The 27,717-nt window shown below is 31.3% G+C and overlaps 2 protein-coding genes across 2 annotated transcripts in view; one reads left to right on the top strand and one right to left on the bottom strand.

The window, feature by feature from the left end:
* Nucleotides 1–27,717, top strand: part of LOC105620999 (calcium uniporter protein, mitochondrial) — a 61,469-nt gene that overhangs the window by 24,607 nt on the left and 9,145 nt on the right. The window lies entirely within an intron of this gene.
* LOC105620998 (ERC protein 2) lies at nt 120–24,670 on the bottom strand. The gene is made up of 6 exons (XM_012202475.1): nt 24,591–24,670; nt 7,441–7,659; nt 5,472–5,778; nt 3,633–4,433; nt 1,597–2,588; nt 120–1,167 (listed from the first exon to the last, which is right to left on the bottom strand). The coding sequence occupies exons 1-6, from the start codon at nt 24,668–24,670 to the stop codon at nt 120–122; spliced, it is 3,447 nt and encodes a 1,148-aa protein (XP_012057865.1).

Raw genomic sequence — 27,717 nt, 5'->3', positions numbered from 1 at the left:
ATGCAATTTCATTAACAATAATAGCGATTTGCATTAAAAATAACAGCGACATTATATCTCCTATTATCCTTCGTTCCAATGACATAACAGAAATAAATATTATACAAGAAATTCTTCGTTCAGGATGCTTGCGTGTATTTGTTTTGCTCACTGATTCCATTGAGACTATCTTCGAGCACCTCAAACTCTTCGAATTCCATTTTCCCGAAATCATTACCGACTTTCCAGCTTGAATTCACTTCCCATCTTGTCAATGCGCTTGGCATAAATCTACTCGGATAATTGGATCTCGAGTCGTCCAGATCACCCAGTTTAAAGTCAGCTTTGAAGATCTTTCTCGATTCCTTGGAATCTTCTTTTTTTGGCTCCAGACTAATCACCATCGGAGGTTCCCTCTTCATCTGTTTAATTTGCTCAATATCCTCGTCCTTTTGTACCTCATCTTTTTGCCTACTATCGATCGATGTGATCTCGATGCTGGGTGTTTCTGCGATAGTACTTTGTCTGAGATCGGCACATCTACCCCGATTGCGACGTAACGATTGTCCTTCGACGAATCTACCAGTTAACTCCAGTCTACTATCACAAGAGTTGCTCTTCACCAATTTGAACTTTACATAATCATTCGATTCGTCGATTTGCTTGAAGCCATTGCCGATCAACGGCGAAACTAATGGCCCATTGTGCATATTAACCACTTTTCCGCCATAGTAAGTTACAGAAGTGCCGCATTCGCGGATCTTTCGCAGTACGTCTTGAGACACGTAATGCCCCGGACCGCTCGCATCTGCATTATCATCGTTGCAATTCACATCTTCGTCATCGGACGATGTACAATGGGCACCACTTCCGGGATCAGTGTCAGGATAATCGCTGGACACGCCGGAACTCACGCTGCCGGAATCCCAGTTTTGATGATGATGATGATGATGATGATGATGATGATGATGATGATGATGATGATAACGATCGACTTTGTTCTTAGAACAATTAGAGCCACTTGGTGACGTGTTTCCGCTTCTAGCTTCGAAACTTTGCGCGAGGATTTTCGTTTTCGATTCGCATCGTGGGCTTCCGATTTCCTCCTTGGCTATAGAAATGGTCGATGACGCGGACTTGGTCTCGAAGAGTCTTGTGAGATCTTTCGCTCTGCTGGAACATCTGGATCTGAACATAATATATTGATTATGGCAGCTGTTCATGAACGATTGAAGAATAAATGGATAATTTTAAAGCTTTAACTTATATATTAGTTAATACATAAATTTTAATTTATGTATCAAATGACTTACTTTTTTATTTAGAACTCTCGCCTGTAATGAAATTTCGATTTAGGAAACGCTATTCTCTTAATCGCGAATAAGAACTATTTAACACACAAACGTTCCAACGTAAACTTCATCACCATTTGCCATCTCATTAAACATAACGTTATCGGGTTGATTTATCTAGAGTACCGTCACCTCGTTTAATTCATCCGCTTCAACTAACGTACTTAAACAGTGGGTCTATAAGGTATATTTATAGTCAAAACACTCACATCCGCATTATGAATAATAAAAGTTTTGTTGTCGATGACATTCAATATTACGCTACCTGGATTCTTCGCATGTCTTGTCGGATATTTCGTCGTATCGATTGTTGTCAATGCTAGTCAAATCCTTCATGCTGACACTCCTCCTAGTCTTGTCATCTTTGAAGAATTCAGCATCGCTTATTTTCTTTTTTTCGAGAGTGTTCTCGAACATGCGTCTCACGTTTCTGACGGTATCCGGATCCGGTAGCTCTTCATCAATCAGCTCACGGTTCACTCGTATAGGTTGATAAAAGAAATGCTTTTTAATGGATGATTGCTTAGAACTTTTAGCAGTGCTGTCACTCTCAGATCGTTCGCCATTTTTTTCGTGGTTCTCCGTCTTCTTCTGTATCGCACCGGCGATCTTGCACTTGGGTTCTGTTCTGGTCAACGGTGATGATTTTCGCTCTATCGTCTCGGCGCGAACCGGTTCAATAATGACGACGTTGTTATCCATCAACAATTCTTGGAACGAATATTCGCGTAGATATTGCATCAATCCTTCGTATGTAACGTCGCCTCGAGCGGTATTGAATATGTTCTTGCTAAACATATGCGACTTTACGATCTTGTAGCGCACGTGATCGAACTCCTGACCGTCATCCTGGCACTCTATAGAATCCACGCAACTCCTAGATCTGGTGAGATTAGTGTGCAATTTTTTACTGTCGTCTGTTCTTAGTGTGGCGGAATTATTGGAATTTTCTACTTTTCTTGAAGGCCGGTCATCCTCGATACCATCGTCTACCGATCTTCGGCGAGAATCGCTACCACCGGATTCAGAACCAAGACCAAGATCGGAGCTTTCTGACCTCGCCTCGAAACCCAAGCTGCCCTTTACAACGCTGCATGCCTTGCCGAGAATGTTGGATGTCTCCTTTACGATTCTCTCGAATCTGCCTTCGTTTTGCTTATTTCGCGCTGTCTCCTTCTCGGTACTTTTCCGCTCCAAAAAGCTTTTCCTATCGTCTACCACTGCTCCATTTTCCGCATTTTCCGGCGTCGTAGCTTCCTGCAAAATTAATTTGTCAATTGATATAATGCGTTCCTGCCCCATTTCCGATGTCAGTTTTTATTAATGGAAAATTTGAGGGAGAAAATTAGGCAGTGAAATATTCAAGTGAACCGTTTTAGAAATTGACGACATTATAAATTACTTAACGCAAACGAGTTTTTAATTGAATAAAAACTATTATGAAAATGTAGATATTAAAGTCATAAATTGCAAAGTTGCAGAAATAATTAATTAATATTCCAGCGTGCGAAGAATTCCGAATTTCTGCTTTGTACTTCTCTAAAGAAGATATCGTTTTTTTATATATTGTAGAAAATTATAATTGTCTTTTTGGTATTTCTTCGAACGTTACATTTTTACATTCTCAAGAATGAAAATTTTTGAAAATTTTTAGTGTCATGATATAATATTGAGTTGGAACTAAAGTTCTATGATTAGAAAAATAAAAGTTTGAAGCACTTTATTTGTATCATGTTTACATATTTTTTAAAAATATTTTTTAAAAAATTTAGCAGTTACACTATTCGATAAAGCAAAGTTTCAGCTTTAAGACTATGTCTTTTGAATTGCGGTATGATTTTTAATGCAGTTAATGAACAATTAAAATTGAATAATTTAAGTTTCCTTTTATTTAATCCATGATAGTTTGATAACACAAAAAATCTTACATAAAAAAATGATTTTGTAGGGAAAACTTTAAGCTTTCACGTTAGAAAATAAAAATTTTTGCAAGTACATAACAGGTCCACAAGTTGAAAAGAAAATTTCTCTTTTTACCCAGTTCATAGTTTTCAACATGTAAAAATTATCAAACAGAAACTTAAATGACGTAATGAGTTCTAGAAAGTAGAGATTTATGCTTTAAAATTCTATTTTTAAATTTAAATTTCATTTATTTTTAACAAAGTTGCAGCTGGTTGAAATTCGTAGCATTACTACATAATTTCTGTTCCAATCCAATAGAATCATTTATTGAGATAAAGAAATATAATTAAACATTTCTTTCCTTAGTCGAAATATTCCATCGTATCTCATACTAACTTTCGCTTTCCTTCCATGGCCTTCGTCTTTCTCGTTCACATTCAATGTAATTATAGAGGCATTAAGACGCTCGTTTACTTCCTCCGTAATCTCCTGCGATCTTTTATCTTTTGGCACGTCCTCGACGATGGCATCAATCTCCACGACAGAGCGCCGATGGCGTCTCCTGGTGACATCATTGTCGACGACTTTAAGAACTTGCGGTCTTCGTGACATTTTATTTTGATTTTCGTTTGAAATCCAGATCGATTTGTAATCCTCTATCTCCTCGATCTTCTGGTCTTCTTCCTCACAGGAAATCACAAAATTTTCAACATCAGTTCCCCTATGATCGGTCTTAGATGAAGAGGGGGAGTACTGATCCGCGAACTGATTCACTAAGTTAATCTCTGAATCTGCTCCGAAACTCTCGTCTTCTCGATGCTGCCGCCGGTTTGAATCTATCCTCTTAGACGTTCCTTCGGAATCAAGATTGTCACACAGCTTTTTCTCAGATTCGCCGCCTCGAGCAAGATTATCCTCGTTCACCTCATGCTCTTTACACTTCTCCTCGTCTGTAGCGTTGCTGCTCCTCGTCGGCGAAACCTCATTCGGTTCGTTATACTCTAGTACTCTTAAATCTCGCAAACCTTGTATTTTTTTATGTGTGAAATTATCGTTACTCGACAAATCAGTCTCGTTATATTCCAACTGTATGTTAGAGAGAGGTAACAAATTCAGTACATCGAAATATTCCAATTCTCCATCATCTTCGAAGAGGATGCTGTCTAAACTTCGATGTTCCTTATGCTTGCGCTTCACCTAAATAGGAAAGCACATCTATAAGCACGTTGCTTTTCATACATTCTTTTCTATAGAAAGTTTTGTCATCCAATCAATTTTCAGGGAAATTAATTTTCTTATAAGGTGAATTTTTTATTATAAGAAAATGTTTTTGTAATATAAACGCAGTGAAATTTGAAAGAGTCGACTCTTAATTCAATTACCGTTCCCTCGATTGTAATTTTTGTTATTTAACAAAGTTTAATAAGAGTTCAAGTAATATAATTCGATCTTTATTTTAGTTTTATGGATCTCACAGAAAAATATTGTTTTACCAAAAATTAAATTTGTGGAAAATCAATCTTTCACTTCCTGATATCCAGTTAAAGTTTAATTAAGCAGTTGTTAAAGATAATAACGACATAGGAAACTGGACCACTATATAATGATCTCTATCATTTTAATTAATGTTGGCAACAAAGTTCTTAATTCTGCTAATATATTGAGAAGTCCCAGCACGGCTGATCTCAAAGACGATACATCATTATAAGTAAACTTTAATCAAATTAATAATTGGAAATTTCATTAGCTTCTAATGTATAGGGTTCCAAATTTAAATGTAAAAAACGAGCATATCTCTAAAGGATTTTTTCTTAGATTATCGATCCGCTCATGAATATACACACTCCCGAAGTTTTGACATTTAAATTCGAATATGTACAATATTATAATATACATTCTGTATTTTGTATAGATATGTATTCTGTATAGATATGTATTCTGATATACATTTTAATACATTGTAATATACTTCATCATTGTAATATACTTCATCATATTATAAATTAAGTTATTCATATGTACCGCAACTTATAATATTACCAAATCAATAATTAAACCAATAATTAAACATATTAGGATATGTTATTTTTCAAATGAACTCAATGATTATAAAGCTAATCTTGATTGATTGAACAATTTATTAATTCTCTTGAACAAAAGCTCGAATGAGAGATGTTTTTCTTTCGCATGAAGTAAATTATCAGTTTTATAATTTTTTATCGGCAAGTATTTTACCTGCGTATATATGCAATCGATACTTCGATTGCCTTCAATAGGCCAATTATCTTCGACGATGTCAACCAATCCGCTTACAGTATCCAAATTTTGCACGCTGCGATACCGCCTTGGAGGATCCGGCCAGTCAAGAATGTTCAGTCGATCAGGATCGATATGATTTTTGCGAGTATAAGACAATGGATCTGGAAGAGACTCGAGACCCGATGAAATCGAGTAAAGGCCGCACGTCGATCGCGAATGATAAGATTTTGTCTCGTTGAATCTCTCGTAAGAGTCTGACAGATGCTGCTGACTCTTAGAGAGTCTGGAACAAAGTGGAAAACTTTTTGACTGATTGCTCTTGAATAAAATTTGCATTTGTATAACTTGAAAGCGCATGTAAAATGTAAGTAATATAAATCATGATTGAAAAGAGCATCTGTGTAAGTCATTATGACTTCAATAATTTATCTGGGCTTATCGAATCTATATGCTAGTAATATTAGCGGATAAAATGAAATGGAAGAATATTGAACAGATTTTTTAATTTCATTTTAATTTTATTAAATTAAAAAATAACTTTATTAAATCCACTTGCTCGTTATCATAGTAATTGATTTCGAACTTATTTAAAAGAACTTTTAATATATAGAATCGCAAAATTATTTTAAATATTTCTATCTCAATTAATTATTGCCCTATAAAATCTCAATCACTTTGACATTATACAAAATATGTTTAAAATACAATAAATTTTTTTATTCGCCAATGATGGTATGCATCAAATTAGATTGCCTCCATTGGACCGTAAATAGGTGACAAAAACAAAAAGTTATTTTCCCATTGTTTAACTGTTCGATTTGATTCTGCAACGAAGAGATATCAAGTTGGAATCATATTTCAATAAATAAAGTTTCTTTGTGAAGTTCTTATGTTACTTTGAAAGGAACTTCAAGTCCTTCTAGTATTTTGTTGAAGAACGTTGATTCTTGCTGATCGATCGAGTTTCTGTATCTATGATGTTTGCAATAATAATTTACCAATCATTGCAAGTGAATAATGCAAGTTCAGAGCGAAGAGATCAAATTTGTTGCATGTGAAGAGATTCAACTATCATAATTGGCTTTGTTGGAGATTAATTGTTTATTGTTCTCCTGTTGAGATATTGAGATTATTATGAAATAGATTGTTAAAAAATGTGCCAAAATTTTTATTCATTAAAATGATCTGTTGTCTCAAATACTTTGGAAAAGAATAATTTTCAAATTAATTGGTTAATGTACTGGGTTGGAACAAAAATTCGTAGCAATATGAATTTCCAAAATTCAAATAGATGTAACTTTGTTAAAAATATAAATTTAAAAAAAGGAAAGCTTATAAAATCTCTCTGTAAAGTCATTAAATATCTTTTGAATTTCTATGAGTTTGATAACTTTTACATATATAGAAAACTACGAGCTGGACAAAATGGAAAATTTTCTTTTTATTCTGCAGACCTGTCACGTGTCCAAAAAAATGTCTTGCAAAAATTTTCGACTTTTTAACGTGAAAGCAAAGTTTTCTCTAAAAATCATTATTTCTTTAAAATATTTCTAAGATTTTTTTGTTACTGAATTATTCGAATTAAATAAAAGAAGCATTTTAACTTCGATTGTTCGTAACTCTGTTAAAAATTTATCGTACCACAATTCAAAAAACAGTCTTAAAACTGAAATTTTGCTTTATCGAATATTAATTATTAATTTTTTTCAATATTTTTTAAGAATATGTAGATGTGATACAAACGAAGTAATGTTACGAATTTTTGTTCCGCGATATTATCTAATATTAATCTTGTTAAAAACAGCTATTAAATAAAATAGTCTTTTCAACTGTTATTATCTTCATTTTTCACATAGTAGTATCTTAATTAAATTAATTAAATTAATTAAAGAATAGATCAAGAACGTGGTCAAATTGCGATCTTTCTCTTGATAAAAGAGCTAACCTGTCCTTGAGAGAATTCCGATCGATTAGCTTAGCCCTCGGGATTAATTGATGTCTTCTGGGCAAATCAAAAGTCGACTGGCCTAACCGAAAATGCACCGCTTCTCGATTCTGTCGAGAATCGTCTTCCGATATTACTGCAAGACTCCTCGTACGTTTCAGCAGCTTCTTGCGATCCTGTGTCGACTGTGCCGAGTGAGAGTCGTAGCGGCTGCCTTCTCTGCAATTAAAATCGCGCAATTGCGTGGTAACAGTTTTAAATCATAGGAAACGCAATAATAAAATCATACATTGTGACAGGTTTCTACCGGGTACAATACATAATTGACGTATTTTGCGTTGTACAGGCTGTATCAGAGAGTACTTTCTCTCTGTTACTGATCCTCAGGGAAATTTAAGTTACTTTTACCACAATAAAAATCATCAAGTTTAGAAGCTTAATTAAAAAGTTGCATAACTTAATTCGAAAGTTTTGAAAATCAAGTGGACTTGCGAACAAATTAATCTTGAACTTTCATTGCAAATATATACCGCTCCTATATTCTTTAAGTTAATTTTGTATTTAATTAAATGCTCGTACTGTTTAATGGAATTTTTATTAGAAGCTTAATTACTAAGATAGATTTCATATATTGAAAATTAATTAAAACACTATATAATTGCTCTAAATTGAGTTCTTATTCAGGGGAAATCTAGAAGATGAAGATATCCAAGACCTATTAATTAACTTGTATGCTTTTAAGCAACCCGTATTATTATTACTAAAATATTCAATATAAATACGCATATCCTTATGATATTTTTTGCATGATGAATAATCTTTACGAAGCAGTAATGCAATCGCTGTATATTTAACAACTAATAAACTTGTGAGCGCTCTTTATTGACACAACAGACGACTTAAAGTGGCGTAAGTTTAATATCCCATTAATTACTATATGTGGCTCAGGTGACAATATTCATTAACACGTAGATATATCGATGCATATATTCATTTCTTCTTTTATGAATGAATTATAGCATCAACAACGTATCGTGGAAAATTATCAGCATGCGAATCAGTGAGTTGGACGAACCCGGAAAAATTTCTGTTTTCTACATTAAAACATCGAGGGAAAAAGGTATAATAGTACAATGGCAAGTCTTTTATGTTTACGAGAACGTTTTCGAGTTCCTCTATGAACAACGAATTTCCTTGTTTCATAGAAAAAAATGTTATAATTCATTATTTCAACAATCTTTTAAGATGAGATTTAGCATTTTAGTATTTTTATCCTATTTAAAAGATTATTGCTTTTTTATTGCACAGTATAACTCTATATCTCCCATTTTCTTGATGATTGCCGTGATTTATCGTATCCGATTGTGCATATGGATGCATTCTTAATAATGGTATACAGTAAATATAATTAAACATCTTATTACGATATACTATGTTAGGTATTTTATATTTCATGTTTTTATTTAACAAGTAAGTTATTTATATCGGATATTAAAAAATGATATAACATGCGCGCGACGTGCGAATTTCCATAAGTGCTGTAATGAAACTGACAAATTGGTATCTAATATATATTTAATCAATGCACGTTTGAGTAAATAAATCAATTTTTTATTTCCACGTCCTTTCCTCTGATACTTATTTTTTCAGTTTACTTTGAAGATGTTAAAAGAAGAAAATATAACATCTTTTAATTTTTTTTAAATTCTTTGTGTGAGTGTTACATTATAAAATAAAAAGCTAAAAGTTTGTATCCTTCTACTAACGCTTTTATTACTCGAATTGTGGTATTAAATCGCTCGCCTTGCTCCTATTTACACACTTTCTGTAGTAAATTCATGAATTTTTCGCCGATGAATTTTATTTATATGCGAAGGAAAAACGGAAACTATGTTTATGTCAGGTTCACTATATTTACATTATATTTCTTGTTTCCCATATTACACAGTGTTTTTAATTCCAGATCTGGAGATAAGTTCTTATTGTTTCTTTTTGAAAATAATAATATAAAATTTTTGAACTATGCATGGAAAAATAGCTTACAAGTTTGTTTTAATTAAAATATTGTGACGATTTAATTAAAATATATTAATTAAATTGTTTCAATACATAAACGTTAATTTTAGTTTTTTTATCTATTTAATTAATTAATTTTTTAATATTTTCCTTTATTAAAAAGATAACGATATTACATAAAGCTTATTTGATACGAAAATAAAGTTGTTATGGTTAACTTGTTATGGTTTGCTTACTTAATACTCAAGTATGCTCTAAATATTACTTGCGTAATCAATCTCTTTAACCAATAGCGAAAAATTCATGCGCCATTTCATTATTGTCTGTGGAAATAACAAACATCAGAATTTATTGACAACAAACAAGAAGCTTTTTGGATTAATTAATTCCGTATGACGGCCAGCTCTCCCCTATAATTATCTCTTTATGTATATACGCTCTTTATGTATATATTCTGTATATACGCTAACAAAATATTTAATTGATGCTAAAAGAAACATGCTGACAAAATTCAGAAGTAGAAGGATGTGTGTGAAAATCTCTTTCGGAAAATCTTGCATTATAACATAAGGTACAGAATGAAATTGAGATACGAATGATCTGCCGTTGCGTGTATCTTTTTAGATTCCAAAAATCTTTTATGAATCGTGATATGACATGGCATGTCTACGTACAATACGTATGCGATTTTTTCCACTTGAATATCCGTACTAAAAACGGACGTGTCCTTTCGGCCGACTGCCCGTCTTAACGAACGTGAATCCTTGAAGTCCGAATGCAAACGGCATATCGTCTTATTGTGTTCGTCTGAACACGGAGCTTAGTTACGTAAGATTATCACGAGTTATCTCGGGTAACTTTGCACGTTGTTTTCAATGTACGTACGTGCAGAAAGATCGGTCTCGGGTGGGACTTACTTTTTTCTTCGTTTTTTTCCTTCATATAAGTTTTACATGTCATCGTGGTAAAGTTCGACTTTTTTGTACTCTTATAGAAATATTTCGTGGAATCGATTTTCGATTTAATAGAACAAAGAAACTCTGTTAACTACAGTATTTTTTATTATCACGTTAATTGTAGAATATTATTTAAAACTTTTTACGAATTTTTTTTTATAATGCATTTTATATATGATTGAAATTTTCTTGCGATGTAATCGTTTTCTCTAATATAGTAATAGCTTTACTTCTTTTCATGTTTTCACGAGTAATGATTAGTTATCGATAGCGTGATAGGACACGCTCGAATTGTGACCAATCAGTGCTTATCTTGTTATTCTAATTACTCATAAACTCAACGACGCTTATAAATTTAAAACTGATCTGCATGTGCTTGCGAAGTTCGGAAAGGACTTCAAATTGCTCCGATTTGAAAAAAAAACAATTAATATTAACTGTCGAAGTAATCTTTTTGTACGAGCACGGAAATAAATATTCAAACTGCGCAATCAAGTTATCGATTAAATGTGCATGAATAAAAACTACATCGATTATACACGGAAAATATTATGTCGTCAATTTAGAAAAACGATAATCGTATCTACATATACCATCTTTATAAAAACCGATTGAAAGCATGGAATATAAAATGCTCTCGATACAAGAGAAATAACATTTTCTTGTGTAGAATAAATTTATTTCTGATGTATCAAGCAAAAGAAAAAACAAATATCTCTAGCTTCTACTTTTTTAAAACGAACTAAATTTTGCTTTGATGTAGGATAAATGGAACAAACTACGGTACAAATGTATCCTGTTGGCTGTGCTCGTTGTATCAAGGTTTCAGAATGTATAAATATAATATTGTAAGCTGGGAAAAAGATAAAAATGCTTTATTATACGCACATTAAACGTTGCAACAGACATTTTTGCACATCGAGCGTTTATTCTGTGTGCAAGCTGCGATAGAATTAAAATCAGTCATGATTTCCGGTCAATAATAGTCTCTATCATTGCACCTGCATTCAGGCAGCACCACGCAAAGAAATGACCAAGGGTTTGCACGTAGTGAAATGCGACGAGAATATCCTATGTGACCAGGCCGGAAGAAGTTCCGCAGTGTGAACAGTCGATGGTTAACATCCGACCGACGACGAAGTCGGTTGTCTCCGTATGACTTCACGGGTCGAGACGCACCTGTCTTATATCATGGCATTTATAAAATGAAACTGCGCAATAAAGATACATAATCTTGCGTATTAAAGGACTTACGTTAGCCATGTATAAGAAAATTAAATAGAACAATTTATGCCACAAATTAGGATGTATAGTAATTAATTACTTTTTCCTTCATTTATTCTTTTTATTGACATTAAAATAGATTGTGACGTAAAAGTTTTTCAAAATATACATATAATAATTTGTTAAATGAATAGTTTCATGTAAATATAATAGTTTCATATATTAACAAAAGAAAAATTGTGCTCATTCTCAACACAACTTTATCTTTTTTTCTATTACGCTGCGCTCAACTGGAAAAATTCGCGTTAACATAGTATTCCCTTGCTTCCCTTATTCAGCATAGTCGAGTTAAAATTGCAAACTTAACGAAGAAAAATCGTACAATTGATTATACCGGATATAGAAGAAATAAATTCGAATAGCCGGTGTGTTTATGGTTATGACAGCTTGAATGAATCATCGTATAGATCTTTTTTATCCGTTCCTAAATAAGAAACGTTACAACCTTGGTTCTCTGCGACTCGTGTCTCTAGACGTCACTGGCGAAAACAATGATTATGCAATTTCACGTAGCCTGGATACCGTGAACAAGGTCTACTACCATGACTAATTGCACCGAGTCTAATTCATTAAAATTGGGGTCAAGATTAAATAACATAAAGATTTTTTTCGTAGGTATGGTAGATTTTTGAATGATAATTTTATTTAAAACAAAAGTGCATTTTTCGTTAGAAATAAATCTGAGAAACTCAAATGAAATATCAGATCACTGAGATTATCGATTTGTATTCTTTTTCGCCGAGCGAACATCTTGTGGTCACACAAGAGTCCCTACTTGACACATGACGTGAAAGACACTTGGTATCGTTGGCGCACGCGATGTGAGATAGACATTAGATAAATTAACCAGATAACTCACGGATTTCCAAATGGCCCTTAAATAGCTGACAATGAGAACAGCGGTAAAACACGAGCTGATGTTGCCGATAACGATTCTTGTTCCTTGCACGTTTTTTCTCGATAAGAAATTTGATTTTTGAGATGATCAATAATCCCTCGAATAAATTCGATGAAGACCAACTCCGCGTTTACCGATAAAGAAAAAGCTTTACACACGAGAAAAGATTCGGCATACACGCGATTGCGCGGAATCGCATACTGGATGCTAAGTTTCGGCACTCGCTAGACCATGTCGAGAGCGATTGTTAATCTTGTGCGAGATGTTCTATCGACGACCGGTACTGGGTCTTCACTTTCTCGTTTGCGCACTGACTGACGAAGAAGTATTATTGTACCTGTAGACCGATCGCCACCTGTTCCCATCGGTACACCTATCTACGTAGTGGGAGTAGGATATACTTTAGTCAGACAATGACGTCGAGACTACGATCGTGGCACAACAGTAATCACGCAGATAAGTTATAAACTTCGAAAATGAATCATAAATTAAGCTTACATCACAGATTTTGGAAGTTTACTTACGAGAAATTACAATAAAAGGGATCTCTATAACAAATTTCTCGCTTGATTCATAAAAATGTATTTTATATTTTTTACCCTTTAAATTTATTATTTTTTTAAATAATGTAATATATTTAATGGCTGGATTATTGATTGAATTATAAAGTTTAATTATTACTCAGATTTAAAAATCATTATTTCAATGAGATTATATTACAATAATGTATTATAAAATTAATAAATTATTCTGATTGAAGTATCACACATTTTTTATTTGATATTATTAAAATGTAAATTAATAAAGCATGATAAATCTGAATCAGGATAATCACTGACATCAGTGCCAAGTATGCTATTGATAATTAGTAAATTAAATGTGAGATCCCTAATATAGCTAATTTTTATTGTGATCTAATTAACCTTGTTTTAATGTTTAAAGTCAATGAATATAGTATCGAAAAATTGAAATTAACGTACAGATATCAATATTTTAGTTATATAATGCTCAAACACTCTTCCTTTTTTAGTTGAACTTCAGTTTAGTTGATTATCAGTACCAACTATGTCAGTGGGTAATTAATGACTATCCACTGATTCAGATTTAGAGAGTACATTGGTGTCATTATTGAAAACGAGTTTTAACTACTGAGTATGTTATACATATATTTAAAAGAACTAGTTGCTGGTAATTATGTGCTATATTTGGCAATTATGTTTAGCATTTGGACTTAGATACAAGCATTGAATTATTTATGAAATAACATGCGTGACTGTAGAAAAATAGAAACGAATTTTATAAAATTGAATTCAATTTAATGTATCTTATATAAAAATATTAATCTCGAAATTTTTATAGATTTTGATGATTTTTTAAGAATATTAGATTATAAATATTAAATATAATGTTTATAATGTTTAATCTATTATAGATTTTAATATTCAAGAGCATTAGAGCATTTCTCTCATAATTAAATTTCGATGTCTAAATATAGAAAACGTAAAATTATGTTTAAACAATATATTTGTTCGCAGAAAGATAAGAATCTTTTCTACGGTAACCTCTGTCATTTTAAGTCGATAGAATGTTCTGCAACGCTTTACTTTAATGCATGAGGCTGAACCTTTCCAATTCACAAAGTGGTAAATAGTCCTCGAAAGTGATAGAGTGCAGAATTCCAAGTGGCAAGAGATCCCGAGTGTTTTATCTAGAGTACTTCGTGAAGTTCGCGAAGGATGCTTCCAAGGTATCCTTTGAAGATATCTACTTCGTTATCTTCCGTTTCTCGAGGTTATCATTTCTCTTTCGCGGTAGTGTGTTTCTCGTGTACAGAGTTTGGTTCGCTACTTCCTGAAAGCTTAAACTTGCGACATTGTATCAAGGCCGCATGTACCAAGTAGAACGGCACTCTAACATCTGACGTAAAATCAAAAGAAATTTTTCTTATAACATAACGTGCGTCAGCAATCAGCAAATTAATGTGAATTAAAACTTAGATTATCTGAAATTGATTCGAGCATGTTATTGTCGAGAAGATAATTTAAATGGAAATACAAAAAAGTAGAGATACCTATATATTTAAATACGATTCTTTGTACTATTTTACTTACATGCTTTTGTTAGAGTTAATTTATTTGAAAGGGGCTTTTTTTAGTATGCTGCTTTTACTATTAAAACACACACCGTAAATGAGTAAATGAATATTCAAATGTTAAGAACTTCCATTTAATTTTGAACGGAAGTCTTTTCATCTCACTTATAACTTTTTTCTATTTTATTATTCATTTTTTTCATTTGTAATAGTTAGGTATTTATTCATTTGTAATAGTTATATTGTCTGCTGTATTGCACAAGAATATTTATTAGATTACGTATATTTTATATTTATGCATTATATCTCATAATAATTATTCCTGTAACATTATTTTAACTATATATATATTATACATATACCTATATATATATATATATATATATTAAAACCCTCCAACAATTTTAAATAAGAACAATTGAATTTTCCAGATCACAGTTCATAAAATTATATAGAATTATATTTTGTCACTATATTTTACGATACATTGTACAATAATAATTTTAATCATTTAGAAGTAATTTACTTATTACAACAATAAAATTACATGAGAAACGAGAATCTATGCAAGTTTAATAGTTTTCAACTACTATTGTTTCTCATCGTGGTTAATGCAGGTCTCTCGTGATTCACTGAAGTTAGCACTAGAGCTTCAATTAGCACTAGAAACATCATCATAAAAAGATGCAAGCAACTTAGATAATTAACAAAAGATACGATAATAAAATTACCATTGTACATATCTTCTGCGCAAGCTCCATTTTTTAAATGTTAAATGTTAAATTATAATGGCAAATTATTGTACGAAAATAGAATCAATCTTTTTTAAATCTTATTTATTGAGATTTACAATTTTGTTAAACGTTCAAATAAAACTAAATTTAAAATTTTATTGCTCCATATTATAAAATATATGAATGAAAATAAACGACTTGCCAAATCTCATAAAATGACAGAAGCTAATATCGCGAAATAACACATTTTATTGTGGACCATTTATTAACGGTGCGAAATTCACTTATTATCGCAATTTTCTTTCGAGAGAAATGAGAGCATTGTGAGCCACATAGGATTCCGTTTTGTGTTCCAAGTTGACCAATGTACAGCAAAACCGCGAGGAAGAAAGTGATCATAGTTGGTTTAGGGATCGCTTGCGTGCACGCAATTGTGGATACTGTATAGTTAGATAGCTATCTGAGATAGTTCAACTTCTTGGTTTCTTTCCTGATTAATTTACCTCCGTTTCACCACGCATTTCTCCACAAAATCTTTTTTGATAATTCAATCCTTCGATAAAGATATAACACGATACATCACGCGCTAAAATAATTATGATGAATGTGCCCAGAAAATACCAAACGCCTTAACATTTACACTATTAAAATTGCAATACCAAGAAGGATATTAACGTGATTTATTCAGCAGATTATTTATGATATGATAAATAGGATTTAGAAATATGACTTGATATTTTTACTGGAAGTATAAAAATATTCATTTTCATATTCTATTGTGATCTCAAGCAAGAGATCCTCAAGCAAGAGATTGGACATCATTTAGACAACTTTTGATTAATTCGCTTGGTCCACCATTTTCAGAATGATGCTTAAGATATAAAATAAGATAGACGCATAAGATATAATGAAGTGCATGGATATCTATTTCATTTTATCTTTGGTCTGCCATATTTAGGATATATTTTAGGACATCTAATCTTTTACTAGAAAATTTCTATCATGAATCTATTCTACAAACTTAAATTTTTATTCAATATGATACGTTTTTTTTATTGTTGCAATTTTAATGGTCAATATAATTAATATCTATGTTGTATTTAATTAATATTTAATATAAATATGTCATTTTTGTTTTATATTACTGTTAAAATTATTTTTATTGTCTTTAATCTTAAATCTATGCACTAAATAATTTTTTTAATTTAAATATGCTTTAAAAGAGAAATGAAGGAAATAATTTATACTACCGTTCAAAATTATTTACTTACTCCAATTTTTGTATATGTGTTTTCATACATCTGAATAAGCAATAAGTTAAATCGTTAAAGTTAATCTTACATGTGAAGCTTAAGAATCCTTGTACCAATTGAAAAAAGTACGTTCGCACTTTGCGCGAACTTTTACTCGAAGTTTCAAGTCGAAGAATTGCAGAATTGCAACACGTTTCCTCGAACTTTTATTGTATTAACTTTGACGTAGCGAGAATGGATTACGAAAAATCGATTGTTTTTTTCGCGAGCAGAACAAGTGTTGAATATCAAACATTCGGAAAAATTCAGCTCTTATCGAGATAAAATCCTTTTACCTCTGAACAAAGTTTCGATATGAAAGCCATTTGGGAAATTCTAACGAAATTCTCCTTAAAGTTTAGAGAAAGAGAATAAACTTTTTATATTCCTTTACACTATCAAGACATTGGATAAGAGTAATGGTTTGCCAATTCTATCGCCACTATCGAAGAGTACTATCCACAAGGCGTGATGCATTTAGGAATATTTGAAATTACTTAAAAGCCATTTCTTTTCATATCTTGTTGATCGTAATAGCTGCCCTTCAATATTGATATCTCAATACAACAAAATTAAAGGAAACATTACTTCTTCGAATATAAATAGCTAATCACGTAATTAAGTTTAACATAAACAAAAGTAAGAAAAAGCCAAGTAAAAAATATCATTTATATTCATGAACGAATGATACGGATCTACGTTTGCAGCATATTCGTGGAGATCCGATCATACTTTTGAGCACGGAACGACTATAATAGTGCTCGTGGCATGTAATTTTAACGACGCAGCATTCGAGTGGCGTTTTAACGTATTGTACGCTTTCTCTGATGGCTTAATGTACTCGCTTTTAATACTCGCTTTTTTGTGTTTTCTTTCAAAGAATCATCTTTGGATCGAATTTAAAAAAATATTTGTATAGATACAATATATAATATATGATATGTTTCCAAAGTATTGCGAATCAACTGATCAATTTCTAAGATAATTAATGTTAATAAAATACAATATAAAGTAAAGTAGAACAGAGTATAAAACAAGAACAGAATAGAAAATGAAACACTAATTCAGCGAAACTAACCTCACCGAGAAACGGAACTAAAAGTTCCCCGAGGAACTTTAAAGTATACATGCGACACTATCACTAGAATTTTGAAACGTAAAGAAGTTTTTAACTATATAAATTTTTAATGTTTGCCAATCTCATGTTAAGAGAAAGCTTGATTAATGATTTTAATACTATGAAATATTACATTTGAAAAACTCGTGCAAGAACTTATTTACGGAAAGAATCTAAATATTTTCAGAAGTATCTTCAAATATTTTTTGATTGTGGATCAAGATGAATAGAAACAGCGAAAGCAGTCAGCCATGCAAATTTTGGAAGATTATTTTCTTAATCAAAAAATCCAAAAACCAGAGCGAATGAGAGTTAGCATGGTAATTAATAAAATAAATAGAATAAAGATTTATGATTACATCTTGCGTATTAATTATCACGCTGATTCTCATTCGCTCTCGTTTTCGAATTGTTGATTTTGGAAAAGTCTGTAAGAAGATTACATTATTATTATTTTCTTATTTTATACAGGTTTTAAGATGCTAGTAGTTAAATAAACAATCAAGATTAATTTGGGAAGATTATTATTTCAGTTATTGTATTGCAAACTCGAAAGTAATCGGCGCGTATCACAGATCTGAGACAAATTTATTTAATTACATTTACTTAGAGAAAATGACTTTTAAAAAATATATATAGCATTATTTTTCTGATAAATCAAATAAAGAGTCACTGAGCAGTTTTGTCTATGAATAAGTAGCACAAAAATTATACACGCTGATAAAAATGCTTTCTAATAAAAAATAAGATTCTTTTTATAATACACTTTTGTCATATTGTTTATGTTTGGATCTCTCTAAATTGAAAATGATTAATTTTTTAACATAATGTTTTCTCTTTTTTTTTAGCTTTTAATGTAAATCCAGAGAATTCAATTCGTTTTCAAATCACAGAAATTCGATTCTGTTCAATTCATCGTAAAGATTTCAAATTCGATTTGATTCGATTTCACAAATGCTTGATTCATCCATTTCTAATTTTAATATACATTAATTTTTTGTTTTGCTTTTGACGTAATTTACCTGAAGCGTGCACAATTTCCTGAGCGTCCTTTCCGGATCGAGGATATACTCAATAAATCGGTAAAGAATTATTTCTCTTCGTACAGGATATGCGCGCACAATAGAAATTGTGATTGAACGACATCCCGAGTTTGTCGTTGAATGCAACCGATATACTGGGATATCAAGTCAAAAAAGGCGCAAACAACCACAGTCATTCCATCCCCTCTGCACGGTTTCCAACCGATGAATCATAAGGTTGTCGAGGGACTTCACCGTGTGAAACGAAATGTGTATACTGGGTACAATTGAATGCAGTGCACACGAATTGAGTGACCCCCCAAGTTCACCTGCCTTCGTTCTTTGACGCACCTGGTCGCAGTGATTCGCTATGCAAAAAGTAATACGACGCGCGCTATCGTCTTCCTTTTCACTAATATTGTAATGATAAAATTTTCAAATTCTATTGCAGAAATTTTCTAATTTTCTTTGACATACAATTTTATTTAAATATAAATTAACAATTGTTTGGAACATAAATTTCTTGTAATTTATATAATTGAATTTATGTACGTAATATCAAATGTTGAAATATCAAAAATATCATTATCAAATCTTTAAATAATGAACGAAGACACTTATTGATAATTAATTTATAATATATCTCGAGCATTATTATTATCGATAATTATTTTGTTTATCAATATTCGTACTCGTTTCAAATATTGCGAATGATAATTATCAGTAGAAGCAATTATACAAATATAATAATTGCATTCAACTGTAAAACTTTCGTACGTGAAATGATTCTTCACCGATTGTTCTTCCGCTTCTCACCGTTTTCCACGAAACACTTTGAGAATCAATTATGTACTAACCGATGATACGCAGATGAAATCAATTAAGCTTGATTACCTGAAACGTCACATTAGGGATTCCGCATAGCCGACGATCCGCAGTTTATCGCGAGAGAACTACGGAGAAATTGATGCTTTACACCAGAAACGCGACGTGAAAGCGAGTAGTAATGTGAAGTGATACGTATGTAATTTAATCCTCGGTCATTGACACTTAAAAATTTAAAGTTGCTTAATTCACTTTCCACTGATAATGAGAAGGAATACTAATATGCCACTGTTAAGGAACATTAAATTTTATTATTTTTGCCATAATATAATTTATCTTTCTTCATTTACGGATCCTCTCATTTATTCATCGATACTTTTTTAATAGCAAAATTTAATTAAATTGTTAATAAACGTTCAATTAAGTGATTAAGAGAGAGAGAGAGAGAGAGAGAGAGAGAATTCGGATCTTTAAAGACAATTAGAAAATAGGTATTTTCTTTATTATAGTATTATAATTCTTTATTATAGTATTATAGTATAAAAAAGTACATCATGATGAAATCTTTTTAGACAAATATTTCTTTAGCTAAACAATTGTAGACTCGCTTAGCGAATCAACAATTAGCTTTTTGTATTTATATGTACATTTTCTATCGCAATTTATATATGCGAGCATAGTAAAGCAGGTAAAACTGGGTCTTGAATGGACCAAGAATCGCTCTTACCTAATCTAGCCATCGATTTTAATGTTACCGCTTCAAGGATGGTTGCTTTCTTTACGTAACGATGCGCTCATCGTGAAAAAAAACATTGTCTGTGTAATAAAGTTATTATTACATAAGAGCAAGAGGATCTTCGCGAAGCCAATCGCAAATTGTATCTAAGTCGAAAGCATAACAAAGTCCAGGACTTCATCAATCACATGAAGCCTCCGTGTTGACGAATGTTCGCGTCAGCATCTCGTTAGAACAATTGGACGGAAACTTTGACGAATGATTTAAATTTTATGAACCGACAACGAATCATACTCGTATTTATTTGTTACACAAATAAAGATAAGAAAGTAGAACCGATTATTTCGTGATTTTTCTGCTACGATGGAAAGGTCAGGAAACGAGGCTACGAACTGACAGGAAGTTACACAATAGAGAGCACGTTCCTATTCTCACAAGGGAAATTCTGTATATGTTGATAATGTTTTTTAATGAGGACTTGATTTTCTCGTTTGTACTGATCAACGATTTCCTTTCGAGTATTTCATCTTACGGGATGTTCATCTTATGAACATCGGATGATAAAAGTCTTGTATTTTCATACGATGAATTATGAAAGTAAATCTCGTTGCAAAATATATCAAAGCAGTACGTTTAAAGGAGCTTTATCTACGTTATAAGGTGATTACAAAAGCCTATTTCTCTGCTGATCGTGAAATTACGCGTATGTTGGCAAATTGCCACGCTAATGCACCATTTTAAACATTTTGAACACATCTTGTCTACGTTTTACCAAGCGGAATTTGATGACGGTTTGCAGTAAGAACTGAGGCAAACGAGACAACTCCCAGAATAATCCAGTGATATTTCGAGATGACGGCGGACGTCATTGCGGACTCTCGTTTTGCTGATGGACTAAGTTTATATCGTAGAAAAGTTGCGTTATGACATGTTACAAACAACCATTGCGATATTGAATAAAAAGTTGATCATTAAATTGGTATAAATCTTTATTTAATTTTTTGTCATTTGTGTTATTTACAACAAATCGAGAGTTCAGAAGACGTAATTTATTTATATCTTTAAATTCAAAACTATTGCCAAAAACTCGGCATTAGCCTTATTTTACTTTTTTGGATTTGCTCTTTTAACAATATATTAGTATATAATTGTTTAGATATTGTGTAAAAAATATGTATTAATTAAATTTTTAAATATGCAAATTTTACATATCTAAAATATCTTTGATAACATTTTTCTAAAAAAATATTGTGCTAACCTGGTAAATTTTTTTAATAATTTCTGATGCATATAATCTAATATTTAGTGAGGAGAGTTAACTTACAAATAATGCATGGAATTTCTTGCAATTTTAAATTATAATACCACACCCATAAAGCTATTTTTATACACTTTTGCAACATGATGATGACTCATTAATGTAAAAAATTTTTATTTTAATAAAATAAGTTATTAATAAAAATATAACAATTTTGCATAATAAAATCGAAGACTTCATTTAAAAAAGGCTGTATAAAAAATATTGACACAGATATTCTCTAAAACTTTTTATATTTCTGTCCTATATTTTTCCATTTTTATGAATTTTTTTCCATACTTTTCTATTTTCTTTTTAGAGAATTTGTCAAAAATGTCAAAAAGTAATAAGATTAAATGAACGAAATGAATTTAAAAAATCTTAAAAACGTTAATGGAATTAAAAAACGAAATATTTAACCGTCTGTACAGTCTTTTTAGAATAAACGTCTCTATCATTTGCAATCTACCTCGGTGTTCCCATATCACGGTCGACGAACTCCATCGTCACCTGGCAGTAGACAATCTTGACAACGTACATCGCGGTTCGAGTCGCTGCAGCACTTCGCACTGACGACACTTCGCACCGTTGGTCCTCTCCTCGCGTTGCGAGTGATTTCCGATGTGCAGGAGACACACGCGGCTTGTCAAGCCCTTTGTGTCGTGTAGTATGCACGTGTGCGTACGTATCACCAGGAGAGAGGAACAGGGAGAAACGGTTGGAAAAGGAGGGAAAGGGAGAGAAACTGAGAGAGAGATATTCGGACGCAAAGACGGATATCCGGTGTTCCGCTACTACGATCACGCTGCCGCGCGAGTCGCGCGCTAATTAGCGATACCTCGATGGATCGCGCGGATTGTTTGACGCAGATTGATCCTGTTGAATAGTTGTCTAATATCGCTTTGATAAATATCGTAAATCAATATTGTTATACATACATGAAAGAGGATGTTATCTCAGAATTAATTATTGCAACTACATTTCTGATGTCTTTCTTTCGATTATCATAATATATCAATATTGTTAGATATATTTATCTGAAAATATGTTCATGTTAAAACGTAACGTTGCAACTATACATGTACATATATACGTTCGAATTACTTTACAGTATAATTACTCCTAATGAAATCTAATTGAGTAATAGCAAACACGATAATCTGGAAACACAACCAGGTTGAATCTATCTAGGAGATAGTCCGCCAATTTAACTCTGAGATAGAAATTTTGTTATTGAAGCTCTGTTTAAGATGCACCGCATTCATTAAATTTACACGAAGCATTTCTAATTAAATTAACAAAACAAGTAAAGGTTTGCAAAATTGTTATTTACAACGACAGCTTTTATGGCGAAAATTAACCTTGTACACTTAGAGCTATAAATCGATACAATTTTTCTGGATTGTGTGCGCTTGTTTTAATTTTACAAGATTAATTGAAACAGATTACACAGCATAGTTGGAAAGTATTTATAACTGAATGATATTGCAAAACACCAACGCGCATGAATCTTTATTTGGTTCTCAAAATAAAACGGGAATTCTCTCCTCATAAAAAAAAAAACGTTCAAAGTCGCGTAATTAGACCACAACTGTGTTAATAAGCTTTGCCTAACCGTGGCAATACGGCAGTAATTAGCTATTAACCATTACTAATTGTAACGCATCGTCTGAGAAACTGTGAGATGAACGGGACTTCAGATCTCAAAATGCAGAAGCTCGGAGTGGCACGAGCTAAATTTTCCGAAGATCTTCTAAATTATTCGTGGCAACCTTGTCCCAGTTTAAATTGACTATTTTATCTCGGTTTTTTGCGATCATACAGAATAATCCAAAGGAAAGCTGTATGTGTTTATTGCTTTTAAACACAATATTTTCTATTTTGTTCATATATGTGTTAGAAGTGGAACTTTTTGAAATTCCATACAGGAAGAATAAATTTTATCTATCTATTTACTACTAAATATACAGGTAGAATAAAAGCAGGTAATGTTAGGGTTATTGATATAGAGATTTATTTTTTAAAGAAAGTACTCTAGTGGCAATCGTTGAAAGTTGTTAACAAACGTTATAATAAAATAGCGAACTGGATGTAACAACGATTTTTTTTCAATATAAGCATTTATTTTTATTTTGTTTATTTTCATTTTTATTTCTGTGGAGATATTATAGAGTTGTCTTAATCCTGTTTCTACAAGTTCAAATTCTTTAATATTTAAACGTTTTCAGTAATGTATAAATAATGTTACAATATATATATATATATATATATAAAATTACAATTCACTTGTTAATACTGAAGCTTTAATTTTTGGAAACTTTCATTAACTTTTATTTAGACATTATAGCTAATAATATGTTTCTCAAGAGTTCTACGTAACTAACGTACAACATAACTAACGTAAATTCTTAACATACACATATCGGAATAATTTAGAAGAACAAATATTCTCATTATCTATTTTTACCCTACAATCATAATTATTGCAACTATGAAAGAAATTTCGTTGAATAAGAATGAATCGAGACAAGATTCGATTTTGTATATTCACAGGAAAATTACCGTAATTCTGAAACTTTTCCGACGCTTGAATAATTAGTGAATTGTCGGCCCAGATAAAGAAATGTTCTCTAACATAATTATTGGAACATCTTCATCAGTCTTTAATATTACTCGGTATAAAGCCGGAGGACATAACTAGCAATTAATTAATAAGAGAGATATGAAGTTTTAGATCCTTTATTAGTGAAATGAATCATTTCGGAAGCTAAAATTAACCTCCTGCATGTTCCGAATTTTGTCTCGAGTATCTACATCGCTCGTGTGTCTCGCATATAGCGAACACTTCCTGCGTTGCATTATTAAGGACTTCACTACTTACCGATGGCACTTCTGTCTCTGTCGCTCCTGCATCCATAATGCCTCACCAAGATTATGAGTCCCGCTCTGCACACCGCCCATGGTCGACCGCGAAGAGACCTAAATAGAAATTCACATTTAATGGTAGAGTGATATCATGTGAATGGATACGCTGGTATTTCGTTGTTTACACATCTTGTAAACATTCAAAATGTATAGTGCATTAATTACATATTCTACGTTATTGTTAAATTTATAGACTCACATTCAGTATGCGTTTGTAACATTGTTAATGCACATTTAGCATCTATAATTTACGTTACATTATACCATAGAATTTCAGAAATAAAAGCCCATTTATTAATAAAAACGCACATTTATTAATAAAAACTTTTGAATACGAACCATAATGTCAAATTATACTCAATTTCATTTTTAATCATTTGTATAGGTCATTGTTCCTATTCAATATGTCATTAATTTAATTAAAACAATGAAGTTAAACAATGTAACTCAAAAAATGTATTAAATTTGACTAAAAAATTTAATTTATTCTTTATTAAATACGTTATACATGTAATAAATATTTATTAAATTTTTTGCATTAAATGCATATGAACTGCATTATTTACTTTGAAACTAAGCAATTCAATTACAGAAATGGTTGATTTATATTTTGACATTCATGGATGTTAAAAATGACAAAATATTATTTACTCAAAAAATTAGGTTACTATTATTCTTTTGTTATTAGGTGTAGTAAAAAGAAATTCATTATTTTTGCATGGAAAAATAATGGATTTTTTTTTACTACACCTAATATATAAGTATGCGCTTATCGGCTATAGGTATATCTCTTTATTTAAGTGGTTTGATTGGAAAACTATAAACGCTGATAAATCTCTTGAAAAGAATGCATCAAGTATCGGAAAATACAATAAAATCAAGTATTATTAATAGTGGCACTGATTATTATTTATTCGCAACCGATTATTAATATTGAATCAAAATGTATGTACTTTGCGAGTTGGCAAACAAGAAAATGCTGGATGAACATATTAATATCGATATTTTATAAATTAGCGAAACAAAGTGAGCAGAATCAATTCTAATATTTTTATTTGTTGCTCATTTGTTGTTAAATAGCTGTCAAGAAAAAAATTTGCTCTGTAATTTTCCTTTAAAAATGATGTTCCGCTAAAGAAAGATTAAGTTAGCGGAACGATACATATCTAACGAAATTGTAACAATAGGAATTTGAATGTAGGAATTTGTTATTAATTTGTTACAGTTGAAATATTCAAACAATATTAAGAATTATACTTTATACAAAATTTAGATATTTCGATAAACAATAAATTAGCAATAAATTCCTACATTATTGTTAAGCATAATTTTGTTCTTTTATATATAATGTTCCGCTAACTTCCTTCTTAAAAAAATGATGTTCCTTTTACAGAACATTATCTTTCCAAGAAAACTTAAAGTTTTTTCTTTGACAACTTTTTAGCAACAAATAAAAATGTTAGTTAGAATTGATTCTATTCACTTTATCGCTTTATAAGACGTTCAATATCGAGGAAATCCGCAGTGAAAAGTTAAATAAGCTCGACGCGGATCATTACGAGCTTCGGTAATACTTCTGTAGCGCAAAAATACAAGCGAAAAGTATAGTATCATTTAAAATACTCTTAGAATTGCGCACTAAGAATCTTAGCAGCAAAAACTTTGAAAGCTCTTACTAGTGTTAAAGATAGTTACTGTAAAATAAATGTATGTTTTCTTTGGGATTCCTCCACTTTTCATAATTTAAAACCTCATTAAAAGTTGTATTATGTACTATGTGTTGCCTGTTACAATCTAAGACTACGTTATCTTTTTTGACACGGATAACAAAGGATACATTTGTTAATCCATAAATATATATTTGATGTACAATTATATAATACATAATCAGTTGGTATAATAACACATTCAGTCTATATATAACAGCATAATCGGTCAATTTTATACATCTTTAAACAAAGCGGACGTCAGCAAAACGATGTAATTCGATTCTTTTTCTGTGCTGTTTGTCTACGTAACAGCTGTCGATCGCATAACTAACGACGTGAAAGGCATCGTTTAAAAGCATTGTCAACCTTGTTTTCGAACATATTTAGAGCTCACTCGGCGTTACGAGTAGTAGATTATTCAATTTTTGCCAAAAGACTGAGCACAAAAATATAGAATTTGATGTAGAAAATACGTCAAATGCTGTATTTTCTCGTGATGTATTCATATGTATCTCAGGAAAGTATGTAATATTTTAAAAAGATTCAAAGAAGTAAAATTGAAAGGCTCTGCCCAGCTCTACCTGCTACACGTGCCCGCGGCACGAGCTAAAAATCGTTTATCCCTACTCTTATTCTTATCGACTTCGCTCTTGCAGCATGAATTTTTGTACCATGACTCGTTACTAGATGGCGTGCTTTCCCGTGAATAAAATCGATCCAAGAGGTATATAAATTCAAGGCAGTACGAACTATTAATTGCGAACATAGAGATATTTCAACGTTAACTTTTTCGAGAAAGGGTCTTAACCGTCAGGTTCTGACCCACTATAAAATCAAATAATCGCGATAGTGTTCAGTTCCATTGTATATTTATGATTATTTCTCGTAGATATTTTAAAAATTAACTTGCAAGAGAACACAAGTTACAACGACAAAATATACTTGATTTTGACTCCGATTTTTAATAACTTTTGAATATAATAAATAAAAATAATTTGTTTAATCCAAATATTTTATCTATATTAAAAAAATGTTATTATTATTTATTATTATTTTTGTAATATTCTTGAAACCAATTCAACTTTTATTTACAATATTTTTTTTACACTTTTATTTAAAAAATATTTTAAATAAAAAATGAATAAGAGTTTTAAGAGTATTTTATAATAATCATTAAAATTTTTTATCTTTATAAATAAAACAACTTTTATTTATACATTTATAGAAATAAAAAATTTTTTTGTCATCATTATAAAATTCTCTTGAAACTTCCTTTAATAATGTTTTATGATTTTAAATAAAACATTTTTTTATTAAAAAAAAATTTTTAATGTTTAAAGCCATTCAGTTTTTATATTCTCTCTCTCTCTCTNT

The sequence above is a fragment of the Atta cephalotes genome (assembly GCF_000143395.1).
Source record: "Atta cephalotes unplaced genomic scaffold scaffold00031, whole genome shotgun sequence".
NCBI lineage: Eukaryota > Metazoa > Arthropoda > Insecta > Hymenoptera > Formicidae > Atta > Atta cephalotes.
This window is presented reverse-complemented; position numbering and strand designations above follow the sequence as displayed.